General features: G+C 38.9%; 1 protein-coding gene across 2 annotated transcripts in view; it reads left to right on the top strand.

Annotated features, from left to right (window-relative positions):
* Positions 1–593: 593 nt before the first annotated feature.
* EPSTI1 (epithelial stromal interaction 1) overlaps positions 594–27025 on the top strand; it is a 46278-nt gene continuing 19846 nt past the window's right edge. Inside the window, exons 1-7 of one of the 2 annotated variants that reach the window (XM_085215811.1) lie at positions 594–815; positions 1061–1179; positions 11548–11606; positions 13171–13254; positions 16910–16983; positions 17705–17788; positions 22117–22190. In XM_085215811.1, the coding sequence (XP_085071937.1) occupies positions 720–815; positions 1061–1179; positions 11548–11606; positions 13171–13254; positions 16910–16983; positions 17705–17788; positions 22117–22190 (590 nt within the window). In that variant the 5' untranslated portion in view covers positions 594–719. The remainder of the gene's footprint in view (positions 816–1060; positions 1180–11547; positions 11607–13170; positions 13255–16909; positions 16984–17704; positions 17789–22116; positions 22191–27025) is intronic. The other variant, XM_010728836.4, reaches the window with a different exon arrangement.

The raw sequence follows: 27025 nt of genomic DNA, 5'->3' as shown, positions 1-27025 counted from the left end.
TCCATTGCATAAAGTTGCATTAGCTTGGTTTTCTTGTGTTAGAAGCTACCAAGCATATTTATTTTATTTTATTTTTATTAGAATTGGTTCTAGTTTTCACCAGCACTTCAGATTCCATCGTACTTCATCTGATTCGTACAACAGTGTTCTAAGGGGATCTTCATTTATGCCTAAAAGGATTGTATATTTGTTCTTATTTCATGGCTTATAATTAGGAAGACTAAAGTAAAATCTTCTGACTAAGCAGAACTGAAAGACAGCACTGGAGTCTTGTACAATCATTGCCTTGGGATTTATCAGTTAGTTTTTAGTTTCACTTTCATCTTCCTACATAAACTCCTGCAAAATTTAAGTCAACAAAAAAAGCTAGGGTTGTTCCCCTCTCTCAAGGGGAATTTGAAGTGCAGGGGTAAAAAAATTGCTGTAAATATGGCTATCAACCAGACTTCCCCTTTCTTATGATGAAACAGTCTATTCAAATATTGCACAGAATCTTACTTGTCTGTTTTATTTGCACAAATCAGTTTTTAAGTCAGCCAGTGACTCCACCTCTAGGCTTACACAGTACCGTGGTTTAGATGATGAAATCGATGTTCAGCTGGAGGATCATGCAGAAAGTCCATCTAGGGGTGGGACTTATGAGGAATTGAAACTAAAATAAAGGAACTCAGTTTAGATCTTTTCCCTAGCCATAGCTGCAGTCCTCCTTTCTGACAAGGATGTCTGGAGTCAGAGGGTGGACGGAAGGCAGGTCATATGGGACAGCAGGAGGTACAGGACGACGGCCACTTCCAGCACCCCATTTAGGACAAGAGGTAATGGTCTTAAATTGCACCAGGGGAGGTTAAAGTTTAATATTAGGAAAAAAAATCTTATCAGAAAGAGGTATTGGCACAAGTTGCCCAGGGAGGTGGTGGAATTAGCATCTCTGGAGGTGTTCAAGAAACATGTAGATGTGAGGGACATGTTTTAGTGGGCATGGAGGTGACGGATTAATGGTTAGACTAGATGATCTTAGTGGTCTTTTCCAACCTTAATGATTCTATGATTTCCCCCTCAGGGTTACCTCAGGGATAATACCAATCACACAGAGGAGGCTGGAAATTCCCAGCAGCTGATGAGATCTGGAGGAGAACAAAGGAACCAACCATCAACTTACCAACAACAGCAAGAGCAGCAGTAAGTAGAAAGGAACCTAGCTGATACGGAGGTGTTGTTTGCATTGGGTGCCTGTTCTCCACCTTACTCAAAGTGTACACCTGTAAATGTAGAAATTCTTTACAGAGAGCCTGTGAAAGGAACTGAGCACATAAACAACATGTTCTGCTGCTCTTGGAGAAGCCCACTTATGAGCAATGCTTTCTGAATGGGACCTGAGGTCTTCTAACAGGTTTTGTGATAGCATGGTTTACCCCTGGGGCTGCTTGAATGTGATGTATGTGCTGATAGCATTGGCAATACACGTAACAACAGCAGTTGGTTCTGTACATTTGATATTGCTGTACACGGCATCTGTTTCTTGGAATCTTTTTCTAACCAGAATTTCAAATCCGGTTTTACCTCCCTGTTTTCTCTCTACTAATATTTCATCCTGGAAGTCTCAAAATACTTCTTTTTGGCTGAGGAGATGGATGTAGGCTCTGTTCCAGCACTGATCTGAATGCAATCCAGGATACAGAACAGCTTCTCTTCTAACAACTTCATGCTGACAAAAGTAAAACCAAAGCTTCATTTCATTTTAAGTTTTACTGGCATCTGTGTTCTGTCCATCTCTTTTGTGTGTGTGTGTGACAATCTCTGATACATAGTAAAAGCACTAATTTACAGATATAGTACAGAATAGAAATTGTCAGTACCATGTGTGCTTTGTGAGCATGTGCTTAGCCGACTAAAAGTAATTATTTACAGTTCTTTTTCCCCAAACAGCTTTTTCTAAGCTGTTAGTAACCGTGCTTGTAGTGCTATTATTATGCACTGAGTTTGCTTAGCTTGCTTTTTCCCCCAGTCTTTCAAAGTGCAGCTGATGGAAACTGGCTCCACCTTCTAAAAGCTATTTCAGTTTCCTTTCCTGTCTTTCTCAAAGAAGAAGGTGGAGCCAGGCTTTGCAAGAGCTGTCTGCCTGCTGATCATGAGCTTCAATCAGAAGCTTTCCATGGTAACCTGTGGTGGTCTACTATGTAGTAACAATACGTGGACGATTAAGAGCTAAGCTGCTATGAAATTCTCAGGCATTTTAACACATTACTTTCAGCAAAGCAAGCTACTTTTCCTGAATTACAGCCTATATTTATTTTGTGCCACTTCCAAGCATGAAAGTTTCTGTCTTGCCTTCCTTCACACTACTGTATATCCACAGTACAGTGAGAGCACCTTAGCATTCTAGTCCTATGTTTTCTTTCTTTCCTTCTGTCTTCCTTTCCCGTCCCCCTCCCCCCCCTTTCTTTCCTTACCTTCCTTTCATTCCTTTCATTCCTTTCCTTCCTTTCCTTCCTTTCATTTCTTCCTTCCTTCCTTCCTGTCCTCCTTTCTGTCCTTCTTTTTCCTGGGGATGGTGAGTGGAAGTTTTCTCATGGGCATAACTGTTTTTGCCCAAAAATTTGGTCTGGTGTACTACAACCCTGTGGTAAAAGTTAGATATGTGCTTAATCATTTAGTTAGACTGAGCTCCCTGATAGATTATGACCAAATGATGGACTCCTCTATAAAACCAGATAAGCTCTTGGGGAAGAATAATTAAAACCCCTGTCTCCTGTTTTGTCTTTATATGATGCTTGCAGAGAGAAAACTGTTACGTATTTACTACAAGGATTGCACAAATATTTTTCACTATATGTAATGAAAGATTCTCTCTACATGTCTTCATAAGATGAAAGAAAGAATTCATTCTAAAATAGAAATGTACAAATCAAAGCCTGCAGTAGTATGAAGGTAATGAGAAAGAGGAAGGAGAAAAAGGCGGGATCAAAGAGGAACCACTCAATACAAGAGGGAAACAAACACTTAAAAAAGTGAACAAGACTAGGGTTTCTTATCTACTCTTGGGGAGAAGAGTGACAAATTAAGTGAAGGGACTAGAAAATAAGACCTATGAGGAGCAGCTATGGAGATTATTTAGTCTGGAGAAAAAGAGGCTGAGGGGTGGCCCCATCAATTGGCCCCATCAATCTCTACAGCTGCCTGAAAGGAGGTGGCAGCAAGAAGGCTGTTGGTCTCTGTTCTCAGGTAACAAGTGACAGGACACAAGATAGTGTCCTTGAGTTGAGGCAGGGGAGGTTTTAGACTGGAAGTCAGGAAGAATTTCTTCATGGAGAGGGTGGTTAGGCATTAGAATAGGCTGCACAGGGTTGTGGTGCAACCTCTACCCCTGGGTGTATTTAAGAGGCGTGGATGTGGCAGTAGGGGACATATATGGTTTAGTAGTAGGATTTGGTAGGTCAAACAGGTAGTTGGGTTTGATCTTGAAAGTCTTTTCCAACCTACACAATTCTACAATTCTATGAATGAGATGAAGCTGGACGAAATTAGTAAAAGGTATTGGAAATGCTGAAGCTGACAAGGAGAGACCTCTATTCTTGAAACAAAAGCTATAATATTCATTTTTATTTGTTTGTTATTGCTAGCAAGATTTCAGATTAAAATATCATTCTGGTAATGGCAAAACTGACTCATCCTATTGGCCCTCAGTCCCTTTGAACATTATCCTTAAAGTTACTAACACTCTCAGAATAGTCTGGGTTTTTAGGCTTTGGGATAGCAAGGAGTAGAACAGAGAAGTTTCAGAGCTTATGTTGTAGGGTGTCAGCAGAAAAGATCCTTCTAGCATTAACCTTGAAGGCTTTCTGAAATATGTGTAATAGAGAAAACATGAGGGGCACAAGATAACTCTTTGCCAAGAAGTGGCTCTATTCCAATTGATGCGTTGCTAGCTATTTTCTGGAAACTGCCAGGGTCTGGTTTTGTTGCCAAAAGAGGAGTCTCAGCCTCTGTTGAAGATTGTGTGTGGCTAGGTTGGGTGTGTTGTTTTCCATGAGATTTCTTGGGTGTTTAAGGGTGATTGGAAGTGAGGAAACACCTTAGTAGTGTTTTAGTGTGGGATTAGATGATGTTTCATGAAAATTGGACTCGTGAAATACATGTGGGATGTAGAATGTTATAGCGTCACCAAGCAGCTGAGATTCAATTGACTCATCCAGAAAAAGTGCAAAATGGGCAACTGGTATTAGATGGTTATTCTCCTCTTGCTTTAGAAAAGCCCTTCTATAATAAGATCTTGTATATGGCTGAAAGGTGATAATAAAGTGATTCTAATTAAGTTATGAAAAATACTTGTTCAAATGAATAATTGAAATGAAACTTTGCACATTGGTCCCTCCAGTTCTGTACAGGATATGGTTTCAGGCTATGGAGAAAAAGAACATCATGATGACAAGTGCTTGAATCTGCTTATAATAATATGCTTGCATTTAAGTTACTTCACTTTGTCTACTAAGTGCCATGAAATTAACTTGTAGAAAGTGATTTCCCAAATTATCCCTGTTCATATCTATTCAGAAACAAATGTCTGCACTGAAGAAACGGTGGAGGAAATTGGGGAAATTACAGGCTGAACAATAGCTAGCATTTGAAGAAAAAAAAAAACATGGTCTCTGCTCCCACACAGGAACAGCATCCTGTCCTTGGCATCTTGAAACCTGGAAATGATATCGGTTCTGGTAAAATATATTTATTAAAAAAATCAAATTCAAAGTAATAAAATGTGAAGATATATTGCCATACAGCTGCTAATAGCCCTTTATCCACCAATGTGAAAGGAGAGCTGTTACTAGAATGCTTGACTTGAAAAATTTTATTCTGTGACTGCAGAAGCCAAATCCATCAGGGCTTTTTCTCCTTCTCTTTCTAATCTTCATTGTGAATTGGAAAAAAAAAAATCTGTAATGTAGTAATTCTCAGTCTTTTGCTCATAGTGTGCCTGTCCTTAGCAGTTCTTTTGAAAAAAACTTATTTTCTTTCACAATATGGAATTTCTTCTTGTAATAACTCAAAATCAGTCTACTAAAATGGTGAAGGATTCTTCTCAAAATTCTTCTTTTACCCATTAGTGGGAGTTGTAGATGTATAATCTGAATTAGAAACAATTTGTGTAGAATTCATCACTGCCGCATGGAAAAAAAATCTCCCATTTCTATATCTTTCCAGGTGAAGTACTAATCTTTGCAGCCTGGCAAGGCAATTCAGAGATGCCTAACTTTGGTGTCACAAGTAGCCAGCCTTATCTTCAGCCAAGTGTTCAAGACTGAGGCCAAGTAGGAGAATAACTCTGCAGTAAGATTTGGAACTTGCTCTTTTCATCGTATGTGTAGGGGAGTGAGGAAGGAAGTCCTTCTAACTTTATGTTAGATGTTCTAGGAAGAGCTTAATTTGTGCCAGATTTGACATCCATCACTTGATGAAGAGTTGTGGTAAGACAACTAACACATGGTTTGGGGGAAATAGATGGTCAACACGTATGGTACTTAAGGGGGAGAGGAAGAGAAAGAATATGATTCTGTGAATATCGTTGAAAAGAAAGTGGCAGAGTGGAGGTGAACATTCCACTGGCTTAGCTTTTAATCTTCTTCTGGTAGAGTCTGACTTGCTCAGCTCTCCAGACATGCTGGCTAACACAAGAAGTGGCACATGGGCACTTCTGCTGTGGTTTGCTCATCTTGGCATTGATGGTGCCAAGTCCAGTGCCTGTCCTGTTTTAGTAGGGATACTCCATGTTTTGGATTTCCAGGTGCTCCAGCTGGCTCTGGCATGCTTGCCACAATCCTGGCACTGCCTGCACTAAGGCAACTGAACGGATTTGGGATCTGCAGATGGCATAAACAGAATCCAACTTCATGAACTTTTTGGGCTCCGGTGCTCTCTTTTCTATTTATGTGGGTTGGAAACAACCTTCAAGATTCCCAAGTCCAACCATCAGCCTGACCTACTGAATCCCATCACTAAGCCACATCCCTTACTTCCGTGTCCACACCTCGTAAATACATCCAGGGATAGAGCTGCACCACCTCCCTGGGCATCCTGTTCTAATGCTTGACCAGTCTCTCAGAGAAGAAATTCTTCCTAAAGTCCAATCTAAGCCACCCCTGGAGCAATATGAGGCTGTTGCCTCACGTCCTGTAACTTGTTAACTGAGAACAGGGTCCAACATCTTCTTCACTGCCAGCTCCTTTCGGGTAATTGTAGAAAGCAATGAGATCTTACCTCAGCCTCCTCCAGATTAAACATCTTCAATTTCCTCAGCTGCTCCTCATTGATCTTGTTTTCTAGTCTCCTCACCCGATTCATTTCTCAGCCACGCAGTCACAACAGCCTATCTCTGTTGTTTTAATCTGCCCACAAGTGTATGCACACAACAAAGCTGTGCTGCAAGCCAAGTCTAGGCTGAGAGCTACACTTTGGCTGCCTGGTTGATCCATTGCTGTGACAATTTCCTTGCAGCTTTAGAAGGTGGCTGAGGTAGTCTTGCAGCACTGATGGGTTTGCGGCACCAAATGGGTTGATGGGTGAAGCATCTGCTGTTCTTCCTGCAATGCTGTCATATGCCAAGCCCAAAGCAAGCTGCTGAGTCTAAGCTCCATCTTCACTCTTAGAAGTTCAGTTCTGAGTTTTGGTTCTACTCTTTGGACTGGTTTTTAATTTCAGGAAGTTCTCAGCTTGGAGGTATTAGAGTTTTATATTTACATGCACGTCTGTAGTTTTAGCACTTATTTCTGACTCAAGCCTTCTCTTTAATCTTTCCCTGCTTCTTTTTTCCTTCTCACTTATTCCCAGTGCAGGTTTGCTTCTGCAGGATATAACCTTTTGTTTTATCCTTAGGCCTCACTATGTCAAAAATGGTGTTTTAACATTAGCTTTAGCTAAACAAAGGGACCAGATGCAGAACTGAGTTATCTTAACTCATTAAGCTTCCAGACATCAGCTGAGCTGCAGCAATGAAGTTCAATCCTAGCCTGTGGCAACCACAGGGCCAAACCCATGGACACAAATTTTTGGTGATAAACATTTTCTGCTAAAGAAGTTTATTTTCAGTCTCTCGTGTTAAGAGTGCTAGGATTACTCAGGCAGTGTATAATGTTAAGCCTCTGTAATTCACTTTTGCTTCTGAGCTGTAAACTAGTAAGATGCTGTTGCTCATAAAATTGGAAAGTCAGAAACCCAAAGCTGCACATGACAGCTGTACAACTCCTGAGCACCAAGCATGTTGCACAACAAATCTGCTGCTGGGGCTGCTGGTTATCATTAGCATCTGGCTGCCCATGTACTTCAAATCACAAATACCAACAGCATAGTTTTTGTCTGCTTGATGGGGTTTGGTGTCCTGTAGCCTACTGATTTGGCAGCTTCCATGGTGTTTAGCAGAATATGGCTGTTGAATGAGATATAGCACGCGAGGCTTCCCAGGAAGGTGGTTGAGTCACCATCCCTGAATGTGTTTAAAAACTGTTTGGATGTGGTGCTCAGGGACATGATTTAGTAGAGAGTTGGTAGAAGTTAGGATAGTGTGGTTAGGTTGCAGTTGGACTTGATGACCTTGAAGACCTTGAAGATCTTTTCCAACCTGAGCAATTCTATGATTCTATAATTCTACAGGAGCATTGATGAGAATAATACTCTGTGGTGGCATTGTCTTGACTGTTCCTGATAATCAGATGCAGAATTCACTGTAGCTTGTCTTTGAGGAAGACTGTGATTGTTCTTGAGCAATTTGTTCATTTTTTTTCCTCTAAAAGTCAGTTATTCTTAATATATTATTTAATGCAGTATTTCATCTGTATCTTTCCCATAGTAAGTTAAGCATATATTAAAGCACATGTGTTATGGAAAGAAGAAAAGATATGCTCAGACATGCCCATACAACATGTGCGAGTACATGTCTACATGCCTATGTATTTTTCCCTTGTGATTCTCTCTTCACCGATTACTGAATATAAAGGATCCTTTGCCTTTCAGTAGTTCATATGCAGATAATTGTGCTGGCTCCTTTGAGTCCTTCCTCTAGGCTGACCTTGCCCATTTTTTCCCCAATCTTTAGTCATTTGTGTTGTTCTCCCCTATGTGCTCCTTGGTTTCTGGCTCTTATTGAATGCAGGCAGCATATTGCCCAGCAGAGCGAAATATTTAGCTTTCAACTTTGTGGTATTCATGTACTGATGCACCAGCAGTATAAAACACAGTGGAACTGGAAATAGTTTATAACAGCCATTACTTTTTTTGTAACTCTTTAAACTATTTCACACTTCATTTGGAAGGCTCCCCCGTGGTAGCTGGAGTGGGCTTGAGGAAAAACTGAAGAGCACAGCTCTGCAAAAAACATTATTGTTGATCTGCAGTTCTCATGCGTTTGTTCAACTTTAGAAACAATCGATTTTATACAAACCTAAAGGAAAGTAGAGCAGAGGCTTCTGTGGCCTGCGCCCTGAAAATATTGAAGACTAGTCCTTAGGCTATGTAAATTAAATGTCTCGAGTTACCCATCAGTTTATGAATTTAAGACTGCAGACATAGCGTTCTCTGTGTTGATGACAATTCCAACTGCAAACTATCCTGGCAAATTTTCTGTGTATGATTCTCCTGACTGAAAGATTTTTCTGTCTATTTGTATATACTGTTAAATAGATAATAATCTTTTCATGACTCTGCACTGTCTTACTGTGTTATAACTTTTTTAAATTTTAATATTTGTTCAGTCTGAGTCAATACATTCCCCTTTTCTGTGGAGAAAATAAACCCCCCCAAAAATTTATCAAGATAAATATCACTTATAAAGGAAGATAAATTCTCTTTTATGAATATCTGGTCAGGACATTCTTCCCATCCCCAGTGACTTCCATATTTTTATTTATAAAACAATCATACCTCAAAAATAAACTTAAACCATAGAACAGTAAGATCCAGCATTTGGGAACTGAGAAGTTAAATTCTCTGACATCTTTTCTGGATTATGTAGGACTTCATAACTAACATTCTAACTCTTCCTTCCCCTCATCCCAATACCCAAAGTTATCTATCTTTCCAGAGAGACAAAGGTGAATACTATCAAATTAGATAGGATTATTAATGCTATGTTCCTTTTTTTTTTTTTTTTTTAACTTGGACTTAAGCAGAATGAGTCATTTAAATACTAGGTTTTAAATACTAGACTATAGAAATTTGATATTCTATTCTTCCTTTCCTTTCCCCACAGGAGACTTGAAATCTTCATTTTGTTTGAACTTTCTTTTTGTTCCAGTAACGTGGAAATGAAACGGGCCTTTAAACAAGCACTTTTAACCACAGTGGCTCTTACTTTGCTCTTTGGAAAACAGAGCTGAGCTTTTTCTTTCAGTAAGTGTAGTTCTGTGTTGCTGCTCTCACCTCCATCTCTTTCATAAACTGATTAATCTTTGCTATATTTCATGTGCCATCCTTCTGAACTCCTGGATAATGGCCATGTTCTGATATCAGAAACCTGGACTTGAAGCCTTCCAGCCAAAAAGCAGAAGCAAACAAAGGAAATGATTCAAGCATAAAGGCTTGATTTGATATCATGATTCTTAAACATGTGCAGACACACAGAGTTGTTGTCTCTTTAATTGGATTTCTAATGTAGAAAAAAATCTGTTTAAGGTATCAAAGTACATCTGATGACATAAAAACTCTACTGGTCTCTTATGCTGCGAATCAGTTGGATGTCTTAAATGTGCTGATGTATTTTTGGAGGAAAAGTATGTAGTCTTGTAACTTAACAATTCCAGCCATTTTTTTTCAGTGGCAAAGGGAGAAGAATGTTATGTACATTATTTTGTATATGAACTAGAGAGAAATGTGGTATTAATACTAGAAACAACTAAGAAAAAAGCACAAAGCACTAAAAAATCTCGAATCTGATAAACTATATAACAGTTTGTGTGGGTAATTTAAGGTAAATTCTATACGCTGCTATTCAAACAAACAAAGGGAAATCTGAAAAACCATCATAACATTATGTTATATGATGCACAAGAAGGCAGATTGTCAAAACGTCTTTTAAGTAACAGTTGAAATTGTACAGTGAATGCTGTAGGGGCCCTCTGCATGTCTGCAGCTCAGAGGAGATGCCAGTATTGGTCTCACTGGGCTGCAGAGTAAATTGGAAAGCAGGGAAGGGACCACATTAAATGGCACCCTTAAAGCTCACAGCTCAATCTTTATTAATTTAATCTCATAAATTAATCCACATCATCCTATAACAAGTATTCAAAGAAAAAGAAGTAAGTGGATATAAATACTTTCCTCCCGAAACTCTGAATTGCAGCGATATGACAGCGGACAGCTTTTTGCCCTTTGATCTCTGCATGATTTTCATTCCCATTTGTAGCCTGTGTCTCCTCTCCTCCTCTCATTACTTTTCCAACTGAGCTCTCCCTGCTTCCTAGCTTGTCCTCTAGCCACCCCCTGTGGCCCTTTTCTCTGTTAGAGGACTCGGTCTTCATCCCTTATTATTCTTTGTTTTCTGCCCTTGTTCTTGTGCTTTCCCCATGATAACATGAAATAAAATAGCAGTGCAGATAAAACTATGCTGAATACTGTAGAGATGTGAGTGTACTCTGCTATGTGGAGCAACCTCTGCTCCATGCATGCCTGGTGAATCTGCCGCCTTGAGGTTTTGCTTTTGCTGAACTGGAGCACTGGCAGAGTAAACTTCTATCCACACAATACACTGTGTAGATAAAAAACATTTCCTCCAAGTGGAACTGACATGCTTTCATCACTCATTTGATCACCTCCAGTCTCTAATACACTCTAAAGCCTGTCCTGTTTCTTTGTTGTCACATTAGATTGATAGCTCTTTGAGTCAGCAACTGTGCTTTGAATTCAGCCTAACAAAACAGGGCCTCTGCCCTTGTTCAGTGAGTTACACCTTAGATATGACAGTAAAATAAATATTCCCAGGGAATTCCTGGTGCCAGACAAACACAAGTCTGACAAGAAAACTGAGGCTTGATCTGGCAGCAAGTCACCTAAGACCATGACAAAGAACAGGACTTTGTGTACACCTTTAACAACTCTTGGACAGACTGCCTAAATCCATGAAATCTCAAGTACTTTCGAGGTATGGGGTTTGGCAGCCAACACAAATGTTCTTCCCTACAGACTATAGTCTTCCTCTGTGCTTGAGCAACCTGTGCTGGAAGGCGCTGATAGCCATGCTGGGGAAGTAGTCCTATGAAGAACTTCTTGGCTTGAGGAAGTGGTTTGGTTGGTAACGGCTGAGATTTGAAGTCTGCAGTCTAGAGTGAGACTTAAATAAGGAAAGTAAAAACTATGCTAAAAGTTTCTGAAAATGTTATCTTTGGTATTTGCTGTTAACTCCAAATATATTCTTGAAGAGCTGAATTAACATAAACCCTGGTGTTGATATGATGTTGTTTGCTTCAAAAGTAGAGGACCAATCTTACTGACCAAGGAAACCCCTTACAGTTGTTTGTTTTTTTTTTGTAGACAGGAATAATAAGAGACTGTTTTCTTTCATTCTAGTTTCAACTCATATGTCTTGATAACTCCGAATGAAACCAGAAGACATCAGTTGCAGCAAAGTAAGTTGAGTTGTCTCATACATTGTGTCTACTTGAATAAGCTGTGTGCTTTATTGCCCTTGCAACTTTTATCCTCAACTTTTCAATTCTTTTTGCGTGTGCAGCTGTGAATGTGAAGTCAAGACTCTGAGCATCTTCCTGTAGGCTTTTCTTAAAATTAAAGTCTCATCTGACTCAACTGCATGCAAAGTAAGGCTTCTTCAGGAAGAGGTTTTTGGTAATAGCAGTGCTGTAGCTATTCAAACTGACTTGTACAATTCTCATCTGGAATTAGATCAAAACAACATTAGCAGGATTGAATTTAGCTTTGAAGACTCTTTAGGTTATAGGCAGGAAGAATCAAAATATATGTATGAAATATTTTTGAAAACATTCTAATATAGAAGCTAAAGGAACAAGAACCACGCTATCTGTTGATTCTTGAATTCCTGTTTAAATTAGATGAGCTGTGTAAAAAGCTTTCACTGGCCAAAGTTACAAGAGAGCCATGAAAGAAATTCCATGTGCAAACCTGACCAATAAACAGCGCTCCTCGCTGTTTATTTGTGCAGAATATGACAGCTAGGGAGTGTCAGTCATCACTCCTCACATTTTGAGCCCTCAAAGAAATAACGCAATTAAAGCATTTCTTCTTAAACATTGTGAGTTTGGCTGAAATGATTTATTGGCAGAGCTTTCTTTCATTGCAAGAAAGAAAATGAGCTTCCTCTGAATGAAACCATAATCCCCTGGAAGGAGAAATTAAAGCAGATCATCTTAGAGCTGACTGACTTTAAGAGCATAGGTACTAATGCTTTAATAAAGTCTGCTTTCACTTTGTGCTGCCAATGTGCAAGGTCTCAAGCATGCAGCGTTCTTCTGCCTTAAGGAGTAGTAGAAAATGAGGCCTCACTGAATCCATCTGTACCTAATGGCTTGTTTTAGAGGTAGAATGAGAAGCTGGTGTCAGTCTTGGGCTCTTTAGAGACCTGCCCATGGCCTGGCTTTATCCTATTAGAGCATTTGTTTGCTGTAGCTTGGTGTCAGAAAATATAGTTCATGTGGTTAATAGGACTGAGCAACTGAGGTACTACTCTGAAATAGAGATCTTATTTCCATAGTCTTTTTGGGCTTTACTGTTAAAGGAAATTGCCTTTTTCTCTGTCAGTTGATTCTGTGGAGCAATTTAATCAACCAGCCATCCGATAGGACTGACTCCACAAGCCTCCCAACACTACCAGCTGCACTGACTACATTCCCATTGACTACACTGGGAGCTTGCCACTCAGCTTGCTTGTGGACACCTATCCTGAGGTGTCTTAGTTTGTAACTGAATCATGCATACTTCCCATTCTTATTTAAGAAACATGACTGGGAAGGAAAAAGTTCTTACCGTATGGTCTTGAGTTAGCAAAAATATTTGCTTCTCCAGTGATTGTGTAACATGTTCCAGGGTTATCTGCATTCCTTGAGAACAAGAGTGACTGTCCTGGATGAGTTGTAATTGCTCCACGCAGCTAATGCTATTTGCTTTTTAGGATGGCTTCTAACTTCCATGTATTTGGGTTTTTTTGTACCCACTCAGTTGCTAAGAAAGAACTAGATGACCTGGAGCAGTGGAAGGAAAAGCACAGGCCAGGACCAATTAAGTTGGCTCCACAGAGACTGGGTAAGCTATTACGAATTGCAAAATCAATACCTTTTTTTATTTTTATTTTTTTTTTTTTCTGTGTAAAATATGTACCATACATATATATCCTTTAGTACATAAGACATCTTTCACTGGTTTTCTCACATGCTACTAATTAATGAGATTCAGTGTCAATAAGGGTTGATTTGAGCCTGCTGACTGCTCTCTGTGCTTTTTGATGGTCATGGCAATGAAGATGTTTCTGAAGCAAAACAGCATGGAATGTCACTCAAAAAATCTGTCATTATTGCTGTGGAAAATCTGTGCTTGCATTTGGGAAAAAAAGAGATTGACGAGCCTGCCTGCTGGGAACATTGTCTGGTTGATGTCTTGGGGGTGATGCACATATGGCATTAATGTGCAGGTGGACAGCATTTGCTGGAGACCCTCTGGTTATCCATAAAAAATACTCTTTTGGGTTTAGGGCCAATATGCGTGCTGGTTCGTGAGGAGGCAAAAATGATCCCTGCAGTTTCAGGCTTTTGGAGGCTGCATGTGCACAAAGCTCTCTATTACTGATTTTATTTAAAATAACTACAGAGGTAGGTAAGTGAAAAACGGGATAAAAAGCTGTGTGAACTTAGGTCGTGCTGAATTGAATGATGTATTTGGTACAATAACCAACTACTTTTTTTCTTGACATGTGAGAGGAACTGTAGTAGATCTTTTTGACTGTAACCACTATAAAGCATTTAATATAGTCCTTTCTGGCAGTTAGTTTTTTTTTTTTTTTTTTAATTAAACAACTCACCCCCAGTCTTTTACGTGGAATAGGACAGCAGGATGTGCTGAAGCAAGAAGATTAATAAAAATGCTTTTCAAGCATCTGTGTTCAAACCTATCTTCTTGTAATATCTTTCTTTAATGTCTTTAGCATAAAGAGTAGAAGTGGGCTGATGAAACTTGCTGACAAGACAAAACTTGAAAGCGTCATTTGCATAGAGCACGGTGAGGAGCTGGGCAGAAAAGAGGGATGACCTTGAAGGCCACCACTAGTAGAAATGGGACAGCATTCACTGTGACAAAGTGAATGATTGCAGTGATGCCTTTATTAGTTTTGTAACCATAGAGCTCTTCTTCCTTCTCCTGGCTGTGGTAGGGGATTTTGGGCAGTGCACTACCAACAGACCATTGTCTGACTTGGCTTCCTGGGAATTAGGCGTGTTCTTTGCCACGCTACCCAAGATTAGTTCAGTGTGATTTTCTGCATACAAACGTTGATATGAGGTAGGAGTTGGAGAAATTTGAACTGACTCCACAGCACAGCTTTGTTTCTGGAATCAAGATGACATTAGTCCCACATTTCTTTTACACTGCAGCGTGAGTCCCAGCTGTCGGCAGTGAGAAGTCTAATTTGCAGGTTGGTGTCATGCTGTGTTCCCCGTGCAGTCATGTGGCCAGATGTGGGCTTTGTGTTAATGCATCCCAAGAGGACCACAAAGCTTATTGCTGAAGAAAGAGAAATCTGAAAAAAGAAAGTCAATGTGTGGTGTCTATTCAGAAAGTGTGCAGATTGACTGTGTGACAGGGGGCATAGCAGAAAAGCTGCAGTGGCTAAGGATGTGGGGAGTATTAACTTCCTCTGATTTCACCACATTTGAAAATATTCTAGGGAAAAAAAGCAAAAAGCTTCTGAAAGACTTCAAGGAGGCTATACGAGCTCTTCAGTCACTGTCTAGCTGTCACTTAGAAAGACCCTTAGAGACTGAGACACATGCATTACGCTCAGTGCCTCTGGAAAGAGGTAAGGTGCAAAGATTATTAGATGTTAGGATTCCCAGAGGAACAAATCTGGAACAGAAGAGAGCTCAAGAAAGGAGGGAAAAAAAAAAAAAAAAAAAAAAAGTAGATCTCTAATTTCACAACTGGAGGTACTCATTAAGGTGAAAAATTATGTTATTTTCTCAAAGTTATAATACTCATCTAATTGAAATCACCAGAGAGTTCTTAAAGTTGAAGTTTCTCAATTTTCATGCTTTCCATAGGGAAATAAGTATTCTGGAGTTCAACTCTATAGTATTTCACTGGCAAACTTTCAGGTGCCATGAAGGGATGAGAGCAATGTGTGATGCAAGTGCCGCCCTCTTCCACAAGCAGTAAGTGGAGAAAGAGATTATGCCTAATAAATGCAATTGCCTCTTCTCCCATTATACAAAGCCAATCATAACACATTCTGACTTCAGTGAAACATTTGATATATTACAGTCAAACCAACTTAAAGGAATTAAACTTGTCTGAAAGGCTGTAGGCAATGGCTGATCATCATAAGTACTTATTTAGAGCTATTGCCCAGCAGTATATGCAGAACCACACAATGAATACAAGTGTGTTTAATGTTGCCAATAACAGGTAAGAAAGAAAGAAATACTGAGCATCCAGAAGGTTTCAGAATTTGTATAGTAGCAATTTTATTTCCTGCACCTGGGGATGAGACATTCCACAATGCCAGCTGTATGCTTGTTGCTACTGTAAGCTTGTTGCTTGTATTCTGCATGGAAAGTCTTTCTCGAATGTACACTTGTGTGGAGTTTGTTGTATCATAGGAATGTTTCCACACTTAATGTGATCTCCCATTTATTGAAATTCACAAAAGCACGTAAGTGGAGAACATTACTTTTAGTCTGGGATGATCCATTCTGAAGGATTTAGTATGGTTTTCTTAATGTTTCAGGACAGACTGGTCTGGCTGATTCTATTGAATTAATAGTTACATAGTGAAGAATTTCACAGGAAATCAGTATCCATCTCAGAATGAGGTGGGCGCTGCTTTTGTGGTGGTTTTTTTTGTTTTTGTTTTTGTTTTTTTTTCTGTTTATTTGTTTGTTTCCAGCAACCTAGGGAATAAATTACTGACTTTCCTAAAGCAAGAAAATACTTTGAAAAATAATAAAGCAGAATAATTGAAACAAAATCACTCCATCCATCCCTTGTGCTCTATCAATTTCTATTTGTTTTTTGTTTTTTGTTTTATTTTATTTTATAATTGAAGACTGAACATCATCGCTAGAGGTCTAGATGCTCTCAGAAAAGAGCACATGCCTTTGGAAAGAGCATCTTCTGTTAAATAATTATAATTATAAATATCAGGTCTGAAAGTAAAGGTTTTGATTTCCATTTTGAAAAGAGGATTCTTCTTCAAGACCCAAGACATTGCTAAAAAGATATTCAGATGATAGCATCCCATTGCAGTTGTCAGAATCTCCATGCCCCTAAGTATGATAAGGAAGAATCTTTTTGGCAATGAAGTTTCTGACTCTATATGCATGCGTGACAAACTGTGCAAAGGTGGGGTGAGGTAGGTCTGAAAATCAAGACTCATCTGCAAAGCAGAAGATAGATCTTCTGAAAATCGAACAGTTTCTCAGTAAGCTGATCATACACAGAAGGATATATTTGCTAGTAGAGTGGATGATACAGTGGATGCTCTGCAAATAACAAGCTTGTGCTCTTGACGGATGGCTAAAATGATCAAAAGGTCTCCTGCCTGTTCTCTTTAATGTCAGACAGTGCCTGTAATTATGAAAAATGTTTTGTATATGCATACATTCAATCTGTTATATTGCTCTGTTCTGAAATGATTGACATTTTAGCTTCAAATACTCGAGCAAAATGCAATTTGTACTTTGTTTTTAAGGTGGAAAAGAATCAGAGGCTCAAGTAAGGCAAAAACAGCAAATGATGTTCGCACAATCTAAATACCGACAAAAGGTCAGTAAGAATAAATTTGTTTATTTACTTTAAGAGTTCAAAAAAAGCTTTTTGTGAGCTGTTTCAGACTATAAAATTACAGCTACTCAACAAAAGAAAGTCATGAAACCTAAAGAAAGCTGCAGAAAACTAGAAACAAATGATCTGCACCAAAGAAAATGAGAAATCTGTCCACAAATATTTAGCAAGCCATATCACAGATCATATCTGAAATGATAACCTGTACAATTGCAAAGCTACTTGCTTACCCCGCTGTATCTTCCAGCACGCTGCCTACAATTTCACTTGATTTCAATTAATCAGTTCATCTTCCCCATTCAGTGCTGGAGGTACATAGTAGTTCCTGTTATAAAAGTTATAAATGCTTATAAGTTACCAGTCATCTGGGTATTCCTTGCATGGATGACTACTTATCAGTGCCAGCTTTCTCAGCCTTCCTAAAACCAATATTTGAAGTAATGGTTGCATGGTCTGTCTTATTCAGTGTCTCATTTTAAAAAAAAATCTGGAAACTTTGATCAAACACTTTGGAAAGTGTTTCTGGAAACTTTGATCTAGTATTAAATATGGAGGTTGGAGCTGGATGATCCTTGAGGTCCCTTCCAACCGAAGCCATTCGATGATTCTATGATTCTATGAATCATGAGAGTCAAGTGAAGTTACCTTATGTATTCTTTATATGTACATGTGTTAAATATTTTTTAATGTTTGCATCACATAGCACAAGAGAGAAGAATATATGAAAGCAAGAAAAGCAGCTGAAGAAGCCGAAACCCTGAAAAAGAAAGCAATTCAGAGAGAAAAGGTAAAACATAGTTACTAGAGAATTGGAACCATATAACAAATGCTCATTAAATGAATATAGGAAGAATAGAGTAAAATTCATCCTGTCATGGTGGGAAATGCATTCAACGCATGAAAAGGTCATTACATAACCACACTGTGCTGAGCACTCCCTGAAATGCTGATACCTCTCCAGCCTATGTAGCTTGCACATTCAGGTGCATTACTGAAATGTAAGATCACTTTTCCTGCTAGCACTGACCATATATTGACACTAGCGACTGCTCACTTTCAATTCTTCAGTTTTATTTACATTTCTTTGTCTCTGAGTTACGATTTCAACGTACAACGATTTATTGTCTTGTGCTCTATAAGCCTGTGGAAAAATTCATTCATTACTCCTTGGTGGAGGCCAAGTAGCACTTGGTTAAAAATGTAACATGGAATTTAAACGAAAAAAGAGAAGAGGGGAAGCATGGTACTGATGTGTACAATAGTAATGAGGGAAAGGGAGATTTCAGGTTTGCAAAACAATAAAAATGATATTCTATGTGGAAGCTGTAGGCTGAGAGTTAATTCCCAAGTCATCACTAGATTGTGTGCAAGGAGGTACATAAACAAAAATAACCTGAATTGCCTCTGGATGAGGCTCACTCTGTTCCCAGTCTTTTTGTGGTCAGTATTAGTTTTTGGTAATAAGCCCAAACACAATAACTCTCATGGGCAATAAGTAGTAACATCTGAAAATGTCATTACCAGTTACCAGTTCATGTGTAGCTCCAGAAGCAATGGCAATAGCAATGGTAGAATGGGGATTCATTATATTTTATTCAGCTATTAAATATATGTTGTTTGCCCATGGGCACTGGACAAGAAGAATGTTGCAAGACTGCAGTAATTTGTAGTTATACCTAGAAAATATATTGATGTATCTGTTTTCTTTTCATGCTCTTTAATTTCTTACCTTCACACCCACAGATAATAAAATCTTTATAGATGTTGTAGACAGTAAAACTGTAACTATCAGTTTCTTCTACAGGAAAGTGCACGTCTTTGCCAAACAAACTGTTTAATTTGAACAAATAAACTTGCACCCACAAAGCAAGCAAACAAAACTAAGAAGCATGAAATGTCACCATTAACCTTAATTTGTGTGTTTGGATTGTCTTCTATAATAGTGATTGAACTCATGACATAATAGTATTTGACTGATGAAATTAGTATATTCCTTCTTGGAATATAGCATTCCAAGAATCTAATATATTAAAAAGTCAACTTTGTATAAGAAAAGTATGCTAGAAAATCATTAAAAGGTGTTGATTTGGCTATCTCACCCTGCCTCCAGATGAAGGGCTCCAGAGACCTACATATGACAGAAAGTGAATTTTAAACAGCTGGTTTTATAGGTGCTATAGGCTTTCTGCAATTCCACAAACCTTCTTCTTGCTGACCAGTCTTTTTGCTCAACAAAAAACAAATTGTCTAACAGTCTGAAAGGAGACACTGACTAACTGACTTTACTGACAAAGACCCTGAAACTTTCACAACTGGAAAGCTACTTTGCCACCAAACACAAGTGGTGAAGCCCTACGAACTTAAAGCTGTTTGTGTCATTGCTTAAATACTTGTTTTGCACAGAAAAGCAACGTCTATTCTTCTTTTATTTGTGAGATAAAAAATGAGTATCTACCAAAGCAATATTTAAATGTGCTTCCACTGTGTGACTGTGTGCAAGAGTTCACCTGCCTGTCCCTGGTATTCTTTCATTGACCATGAGGTTAGCTGCTGGAATAACTACGTGTTTGGCACTGACTTTGTCTCTCTTCAGCTCCCAGACAGAAGATGGATCCTTCCCTCACCATTTTATATTCCATAGGACTAGTCTGTGTGAAATCTGCAAATCTCTGTGTGTAGCAGTGAGTGGAATTCAGGATCGCTTGTGCAGGCATCGTCAGGCATCTCATCCTGCAACTGGTTTGATTTGTCTGCAGGCTAAACCCAGACTCTATAAATTTGGCTTTTCTTTACTCTTAAGCTAGAGAGCTCTCAGAAATAATTTTACAGAGATTTTATAATGTTAGCAAGGGAGTTCCTGTTTCTGTATTTCTCCCTCGCGCTGAGATGTGTGTCTGATCTTCAGAAAGTGTAGGAAAACAGGAGAAGCAGCATTATTTGCTCATTAGCAGCAGGCATTTGCAGTTTGGTATCTTTTTTTAGCCTTCACATGACAGATCTTGACCAGATTGAGCCATAACTTCCTTTGAGTCTTTTGGATGAAAGGACTTGTCAGAGTTTCCAAGAAAATAAACAAGCGGTTGATATTTGGTTCCTTGGTTTTTAAACTTTATGTATTTCTGCTGTACATCAAACAGTTTAACTTCAGTGTGCTGCACATTTTTATTTCATTTCATTCAATCTATGTTCCTGTTATCCTGCCTTTGGCATTTCCTCTGTATATTTTAAATGTTGGCAACATATGAAAAGATTAGAAGATTTGAAGTGTAAATGCTCAGTGTAATTTTACCACATGGAACTTTCTTACTTTTGCACTTACGTTACATAGTAACATTCCTGCCATCTTTAGAACCTGTCCTATTTATAACATACTGTAATTTAATTTTATTCTTTATCAAATCATGTGCTCTTTAATTTGGCTTTATTAATCATCATGAATGGCCTTTTTCGGGAATTTGTTAAAAACAGGCACTTTACAGACCTTCTGCTAGTGCTTTTCAACATGTTTACCTTCAGTATCACAGCTGTTTCATGCTTGGCTTTGTTTCTGAAAGTTATGCCAAATGTGGAGTGCTTTGGCAACCTCTACTGATAGATTGTCATTAGTTAGAGAATGTTGCAATCTCATTTCCCATCATTTGTATGTGTCCTGAACAAGGGTCCCAGGGTAAACTTCCACATTAGGAAGCAATTGCACCACCATTTTAATATGCTGGAATTTTCTTCAGGCCACGTTTTGATGGGAAGGAAATAGGATATTTCCTTTTTTTTTAATGTAGTGGGAGTTGAGGGTGATACTGTGATGCTTGAAGGATTACATTTGTCCAAGTTAATAAAACTGTTTTCTATTAGAAGCTGGAGCAGGGTAGCTCCAGTGATTTTTGGATTTGAACTTTAAGGGAGGCTTGCAATACGATGGTGGGTCTGTGTGTCAAATTCTCTTTCAGACATAAAGGTATCAGCTTTCATGATTGAGTAGTGATTGTGCAAAGCATGGGAACTACCAGTGCTGCCGTGAGGGTATCTCTTACTGGCCAATAATAGATGCCAGTGAATTTTTGTCTTTTTTTTCTTCCCTTGTTAAGTTGCACATATAAGTGTGTGTCTTTTGCCCGACAATCATTCATCTCTGATTGGGGGGGTTGGAGCAAAGAAGATGTTCGTTTCTTGAACATTGCCAGAATTTACCCAGATTGTGGAGTGATACGCTTTTCACCTAATGCTCCTCATGAACTCTCCTTGCAACTTCTCACCAACCACAAAGTGGGATCTTGTCCTCAAAATGTATCAGAACTGAAATCATGGCTTAGCACTTATGATTTGTTGCTTTCAATACCCAGAACTGCCTTTTGACAGCTCTCCCACTGGATCTATCTACAGTCTATGTGTCAAAGAAGAATTGATTTGCCTCCTTTTGACTGAAATTTCATGAGCTACATACTGCTGCTCTGAGGAGGAGTTCGAATTGCCCTTCCATTGGAAAATGTTCAGTTTTATATTGAAGGACCTGATTTCTATTGTGATACTTAGATTTTCCCAGGAGTACTGTGTGTCAAGATTTTCGTTGACTCTTCCACTGCATGTAGTATCTAAGGTGGAATAACACTGGATAAGCAAGCATAAATGTCTCCCATTCTCTTCAACCTTAGCATTTATTCAAATTGGCCAGCATGTGATGCTCCTGAAGGCCATATGTCTACTATCTTGAATCACTGCATTTTCAGTGCTGCAGGATTATGATCACTTTTTGTATTCAGATTCTCATCCTCTACCTTCACGCTTCTTGCTATAACCAGTGTTTCATCAGTCATTGGAAGAGATGGTCCTAACAACAGCACAAGTGCTGAGAAGCTGTGAGGCCCCTGATGAGGGCACACCTGTCTGCCAGGACCATGGTGTATTTTTCTGTTTGATTCTGGTCTTTTGATGAACTTACTAGGAGCTATTTGTCTGGTCATGTTTGAATACTTTAAAATTTGGGATTGGGTCATTTGTGTACCTAATCACTGCTGAATTTTTTAGAATCAGAGTATTGAAATACTTGAATTGAAACAATCAGTTTGTTTCTTCCTGACTAGAAATCTCAAGTGTATTTTCTTTTTTTTAATGCTGTAGGCAGAGCGACTTGAAGTTAAAAAAAGGCAACAAGAAATGCAAAGAAGAGAGATGTTCCTTGAAGATCAATTTCAGTAAGTAAAATTTGAAAGTTCCTCCTTAAATTCCCACATTTGCTTACTCTTTTAATTTGGGAGATTTGGGCTTTTTTTTTTTTTTTTTTTTTTTTTTTTTTCTTTTGGATAGAATGAGGATTAAGAAGAGTTTGGCTTCTGTTGTTTTTTCCACTTTTTTGACCTGAAATATTCCAAGCCTCCTACATACCTTAATCTGTGAGCTCTGGTTCAGTAAATTTCCCTTACCTTCTCAAAATATACATTTTCAAATGAAAAGTGTAGGTTATAGACTGACTTAGTGTTTTCTTTCTCTAACTGAGTCAATATGTGATCATTCAATCCAAGACTAATTAACCAAACAGTATCTAGATTACATACCCACCCATGTGTTTTAGTAATTAGTAAAGAAATCTAACCCACATGGGAAAAAATGAGAACTTCCTATATTTATATTTATATTTAGTTCTACAGCTTAATGCAGAGATATGTTGTGAAAATCTGTTTCCCAATAATCTCTCCTTAATGTAAGAATTAGTTATGGCTTAACTCTTTATAATTAATTCTATTGGCAGTGGGATTCCTGCCTTGCTAGTTCATTCTGCTTTATTTATTTTTAACTGATCCAAACCAACTCTATCACATAATTAACACACCATGCTGTTCAGTCACCTTTACCTTTTTTATCTTCTACTCCTGAAATTACTCACCTTTGTTTCTAGCATGATTGATTGCTCTTTCCTCCTCTGTGACCTTTGGAGGAACAACTTTTGTCCCATGCTAGAAGCTCCAGTTTCTTCATCATTTGCCGAGCCTCTAATCTACAGACGTTTTGGAGCTTTCTCACTGATCACTTTCTTGACATCTTTATTTTATTTCTTCCTGTTTATCTTCAGGTAGGGCACTTTCCTAAAATATATTGCCAATGTTTGTCTACTGGTATTTTGCAGTTTGTTCCTTATCACAGTATGGATTTCCCCTCAGCACACCTTCATTTTTCAAGATCTGTACTGAGCTCTGGTGAGGCTGCACCTCGAGTACTGTGTTCAGTTTTGTGCCCCTCGCTGCAAGAAAGACGTTGAGGCCCTGGAGTGCGTCCAGAGAAGGCAAGGAAGCTGTGAGGGATCTGGAGCACAAGTCTTATGAGGAGTGGCTGGAGGAGCTTGGATTGTTCAGTCTGGAGAAGAGGAGGCTCAGGGAACTGCTCTCTATAACTGCCTGAAGGGAGGTTGTAGTGAGCTGAGGGTCAGCCTCTTCTCTATTGTAACTAGTGACAGAACTAGAGGGAACGGCCTCAAGTTGTGCTAGGGGAGATTTAGGCTGGACGTTAGGAAATACTCCTTCTCTGAAAGTGTGGTCAGGCATTGGAATGGGCTGCCCAGGGAGGTGGAGGAGTCATTGACCCTGGAGGCATTCAAGGAACGTTTGGATTTTGTGTTGAGGGACATGGTTTAGTGAGAGCTATTTGTGTTAGGCGGATGGTTGGACTGGATGATCTAGTAGGTCTTTTCCAGCCTTGGTAATTCTATGATTCTATGACTTCTGAAGACCATGCACACCTTTGTATCTCTATCGGTTCCTTTATAAACACTTTCATGCTTTTTAAGCCTAACCCAACCACAAACTCACCAGATCTTTCAGTACAGAGTCCTCAATTTTAGAATCTTTTCTATGGGGATTGTGAGGTTTCTTATCTTTCCATTTAGCTTGTTTTTTGCCTTAAGTCTTATTCAATTGCAAATTCCCTTCCTTTCTCTCATCTTCCCCATCTGTAACTTTTTGTTCCTTGTGGTGAAAAGAATTCTGCTGGGATGCTTTTTCTGTTGCAAGTAAGCTTAGTCTTGTCAAAAGCAATCTCAAATGATACATCTTCATGTTGGCAATTAGTCAGTCTCCAGGTGGTGTAGGGGTTTACACTGACAAGGCATTGGCTGGCAACTTTCTGTCCACTGATATAAGAGAATCTCGTGAGCCTTCAGCTGGAGCTGTCCCAGGAAACCAAACTGACTTTTGATGTTAAAAAAGGACTGTGTGCTGCCTTGCAGCACAGCTTTTGTCTGACTGTAAAAATATTATTTGTATACACTGGTTATTAAACTTATATCAGGAGAGTCGATATGGATTTGGATGTAGATATGGAAAGAGGTGAGCTGAAAGCCTACCTACAGTTAATACAATTAACAGTTAACCAAAAACCTTTGATACTGTAGAGAATAGTATTACTGCCTTCAGTGGTCCAATTAAATCCTCTAGGGGGCAGAGAAAGGAGGGTCTTGGGCAATAGATTAATCATCAGATATTGCTAAGATACATTTCTGTTTTGGAATATAGTATCCTATAGTAACAGGAAAATGCTGTGTGACATCTTGGATCTTGTAAAATGACTCCATTTATAAACTGCTAGTTATTAGAGACATGTTTGCAGAGAAGTGTTAAAGCAGTTGTCTGTTTTTGCATACTTTGCAAAACAGAGAGATTCATTCCATCATTTGAGAGCCTAGATCTAGCAGCAAAACAAACAAATATGAGGTTGTGCCCCTTTCCTCGCTGTCTCTTCTAGAAATAGTTTGATCTCCTTCCCTGCTTGCTGGGAGAGGGGCACGAAGGGTCATGAACTGCATATAAAGCTGTGACCTCTGCAAAGCCTGGCCTGTAGAGCCATTTCAAAAGGTAAGCTGCCTTATTAGGCTGTCCTCTGTAAGCATCTGTAGAAGCAACACCACTGTTTCCTGAGGAGATCAATGCCTACCAGTGGTCTCATTAGCTGGGAAACCTTTTAAATTGATCACCACATTCAGTTGTGTGTTCCTACACACGGTACATCCAGATGAGTCTCTCTCTGGTATGTAGTGCAACTTCTATTTGATTTGGAAAAGCAGTTAAAGTTCTTATGTCGTTAACATACTCTACCAAGAAAGTATGGTACTGGCCAGAAGTTCCTTTTTCAGATGAACTTCCTGTCACTATTAAAAACATGAACTTCTTAGTGAGATCCCCTCTCAAAGAGTGAAAAGTGAAATGAACAAATGCCAAAAAAGAAAAATTGCCCACAGCCTTGTCCCCTGCCTGCAAAATACAGGTATTTTCTGCATCTCCTGAAACCTTTCTTAGCTTCCTGATGTAAAACTGGCCCTTGAAAGTCAGCTGTATGTGTTATCACAGTTGCTTGATAAAATGTTGGTGTCTTGTGAGAATGAGGTCTTGGCACACATGCAGAGTATTATGGAAAAGGCTGCAAGTCTTGCCCTGTTGAGATCAGCAGCTCCTCTGTCTCAGGTGAATGCAGGCTCTATCAGGCAACTAAACTGGACAAAACTCACAAAGTATGTCCTAAAGTAGCTTTTTATAAAAAGTCTGAGCTACATGCAGGAGCAGATTTTGGTCTGAGGAGCTGCTGCACAACAAGACTGCTATGGCTGGTGCTTAAAGAATAGAACTTGAGGGACTTTTTGGTCATAGCATTGCTGTAGTTCTGCCTCTCTAATTACCAGATCTAGAAAATAAGAAGCACATGCACGCGTTTCTGCTGGAAGCTTATGTATGAAATGGATTCCTTTATTGTCAGAAATAGTTTCTTTGAAGCATTTTACATTGATGGCCTGTGGTAGAAACTGTATTTCTGTCAGATTGTATTAAGAGATAATAAATGCTTTTGTAGCCCGTACTTAGCAATCACCTAATCCTTTAGAGGAAAGAACTGTACATTTCCAAATGGGAATGAAGAAGAGTTTAGATGTTAGATGGCCCAGGACTTTTCAGGATGTCCCTCTTTAGTCAGGGAACAAAAATTGCTTTTTAAACAAATTGCTTTCGAAAGGAAAACCGCCTCATGGTTTGCTTTTCTCTGTGGCTTGTGTGAATGCTCTTTCCAAGCTACGTTAATCTGAGCCTGAACTGCAGGATATCCCACCACAAGGTTTAGCACAACTCTCTGATAAGGTGCTTTTGTTTAATTCGGATTTGATTTCCCAGAAATTCTAGTGTTGGGTGTACTCCACCGCAAATCTAATACTGATTTATCTAAGGAAGAAAGCAGTCTTGTGCATATGGTTTCTTTTTAATGGCACATGATGGCCTTTGTATTGCTTCATCCTTCTCTTTGTTACATACTTATCTCCCTATTTTTATGAAGGTTGTACTCCTGTAGAAATTTCTGGCACTGTTGCACTCTGGTACATGTGTGCATTTGATATACTCAGTTCAGAATTTGGAGCTGGAAACACAATTTGCCACAGTGCCTCTGAGTGCATATTCCAAACACAGTGCAGGAGTTTCACCAAACCAAGCTGATATACACTTGCCTGCCAAAGCAGTTTTCTCCAAAGTCATAAAATGCAAGAAAATAAAACCTGAATCAAAACAGAATTTTTATTTATTTCTCTATTTTTACAGGATAAATACTCATGTCCTTGCCAGTTTTCAGTCCTCTATGATGTGTGGTTCAAACAGCAGGCTCGTAACAAATTTTCCCCACAGAAGTGCAAATGTAAACCTGACCAGACTTTTAATATAGGTTGCTAAAGAGAGTGAAAGAGGGCTCACACAAAAAGGTTTGCAGCCTTGAGAATCTTTTGTTTGCTCTTTTCCACCACAATGGTCTCCGTTTTGTTCATTTGCTCCTGATTATTTTAAGCATTGTCAATTATTTAGCTAACAGGCAGAAAACTAGGCTTTTATAGACATCTAAAGGGACTCTCCTGAGTGTAATAATGAAGGCAGTTTATTGAATGCCTGTGAGGTTGCTTTCTAATTGTATACATTAATCTGCCCATGCAAGCTGGCTGAAAATATAGAAGCAGATTGCACATGCAGATGGAGCACACAGAATGGAAGATCTATGCAATAGACTTATACAA

Source organism: Meleagris gallopavo, chromosome 1, assembly GCF_905368555.1.
Source record: "Meleagris gallopavo chromosome 1, MGAL_WU_HG_1.1, whole genome shotgun sequence".
NCBI lineage: Eukaryota > Metazoa > Chordata > Aves > Galliformes > Phasianidae > Meleagris > Meleagris gallopavo.
Note: the sequence above shows the minus strand (reverse complement) of the source record. Positions and strands in the feature narration are given on the sequence as shown.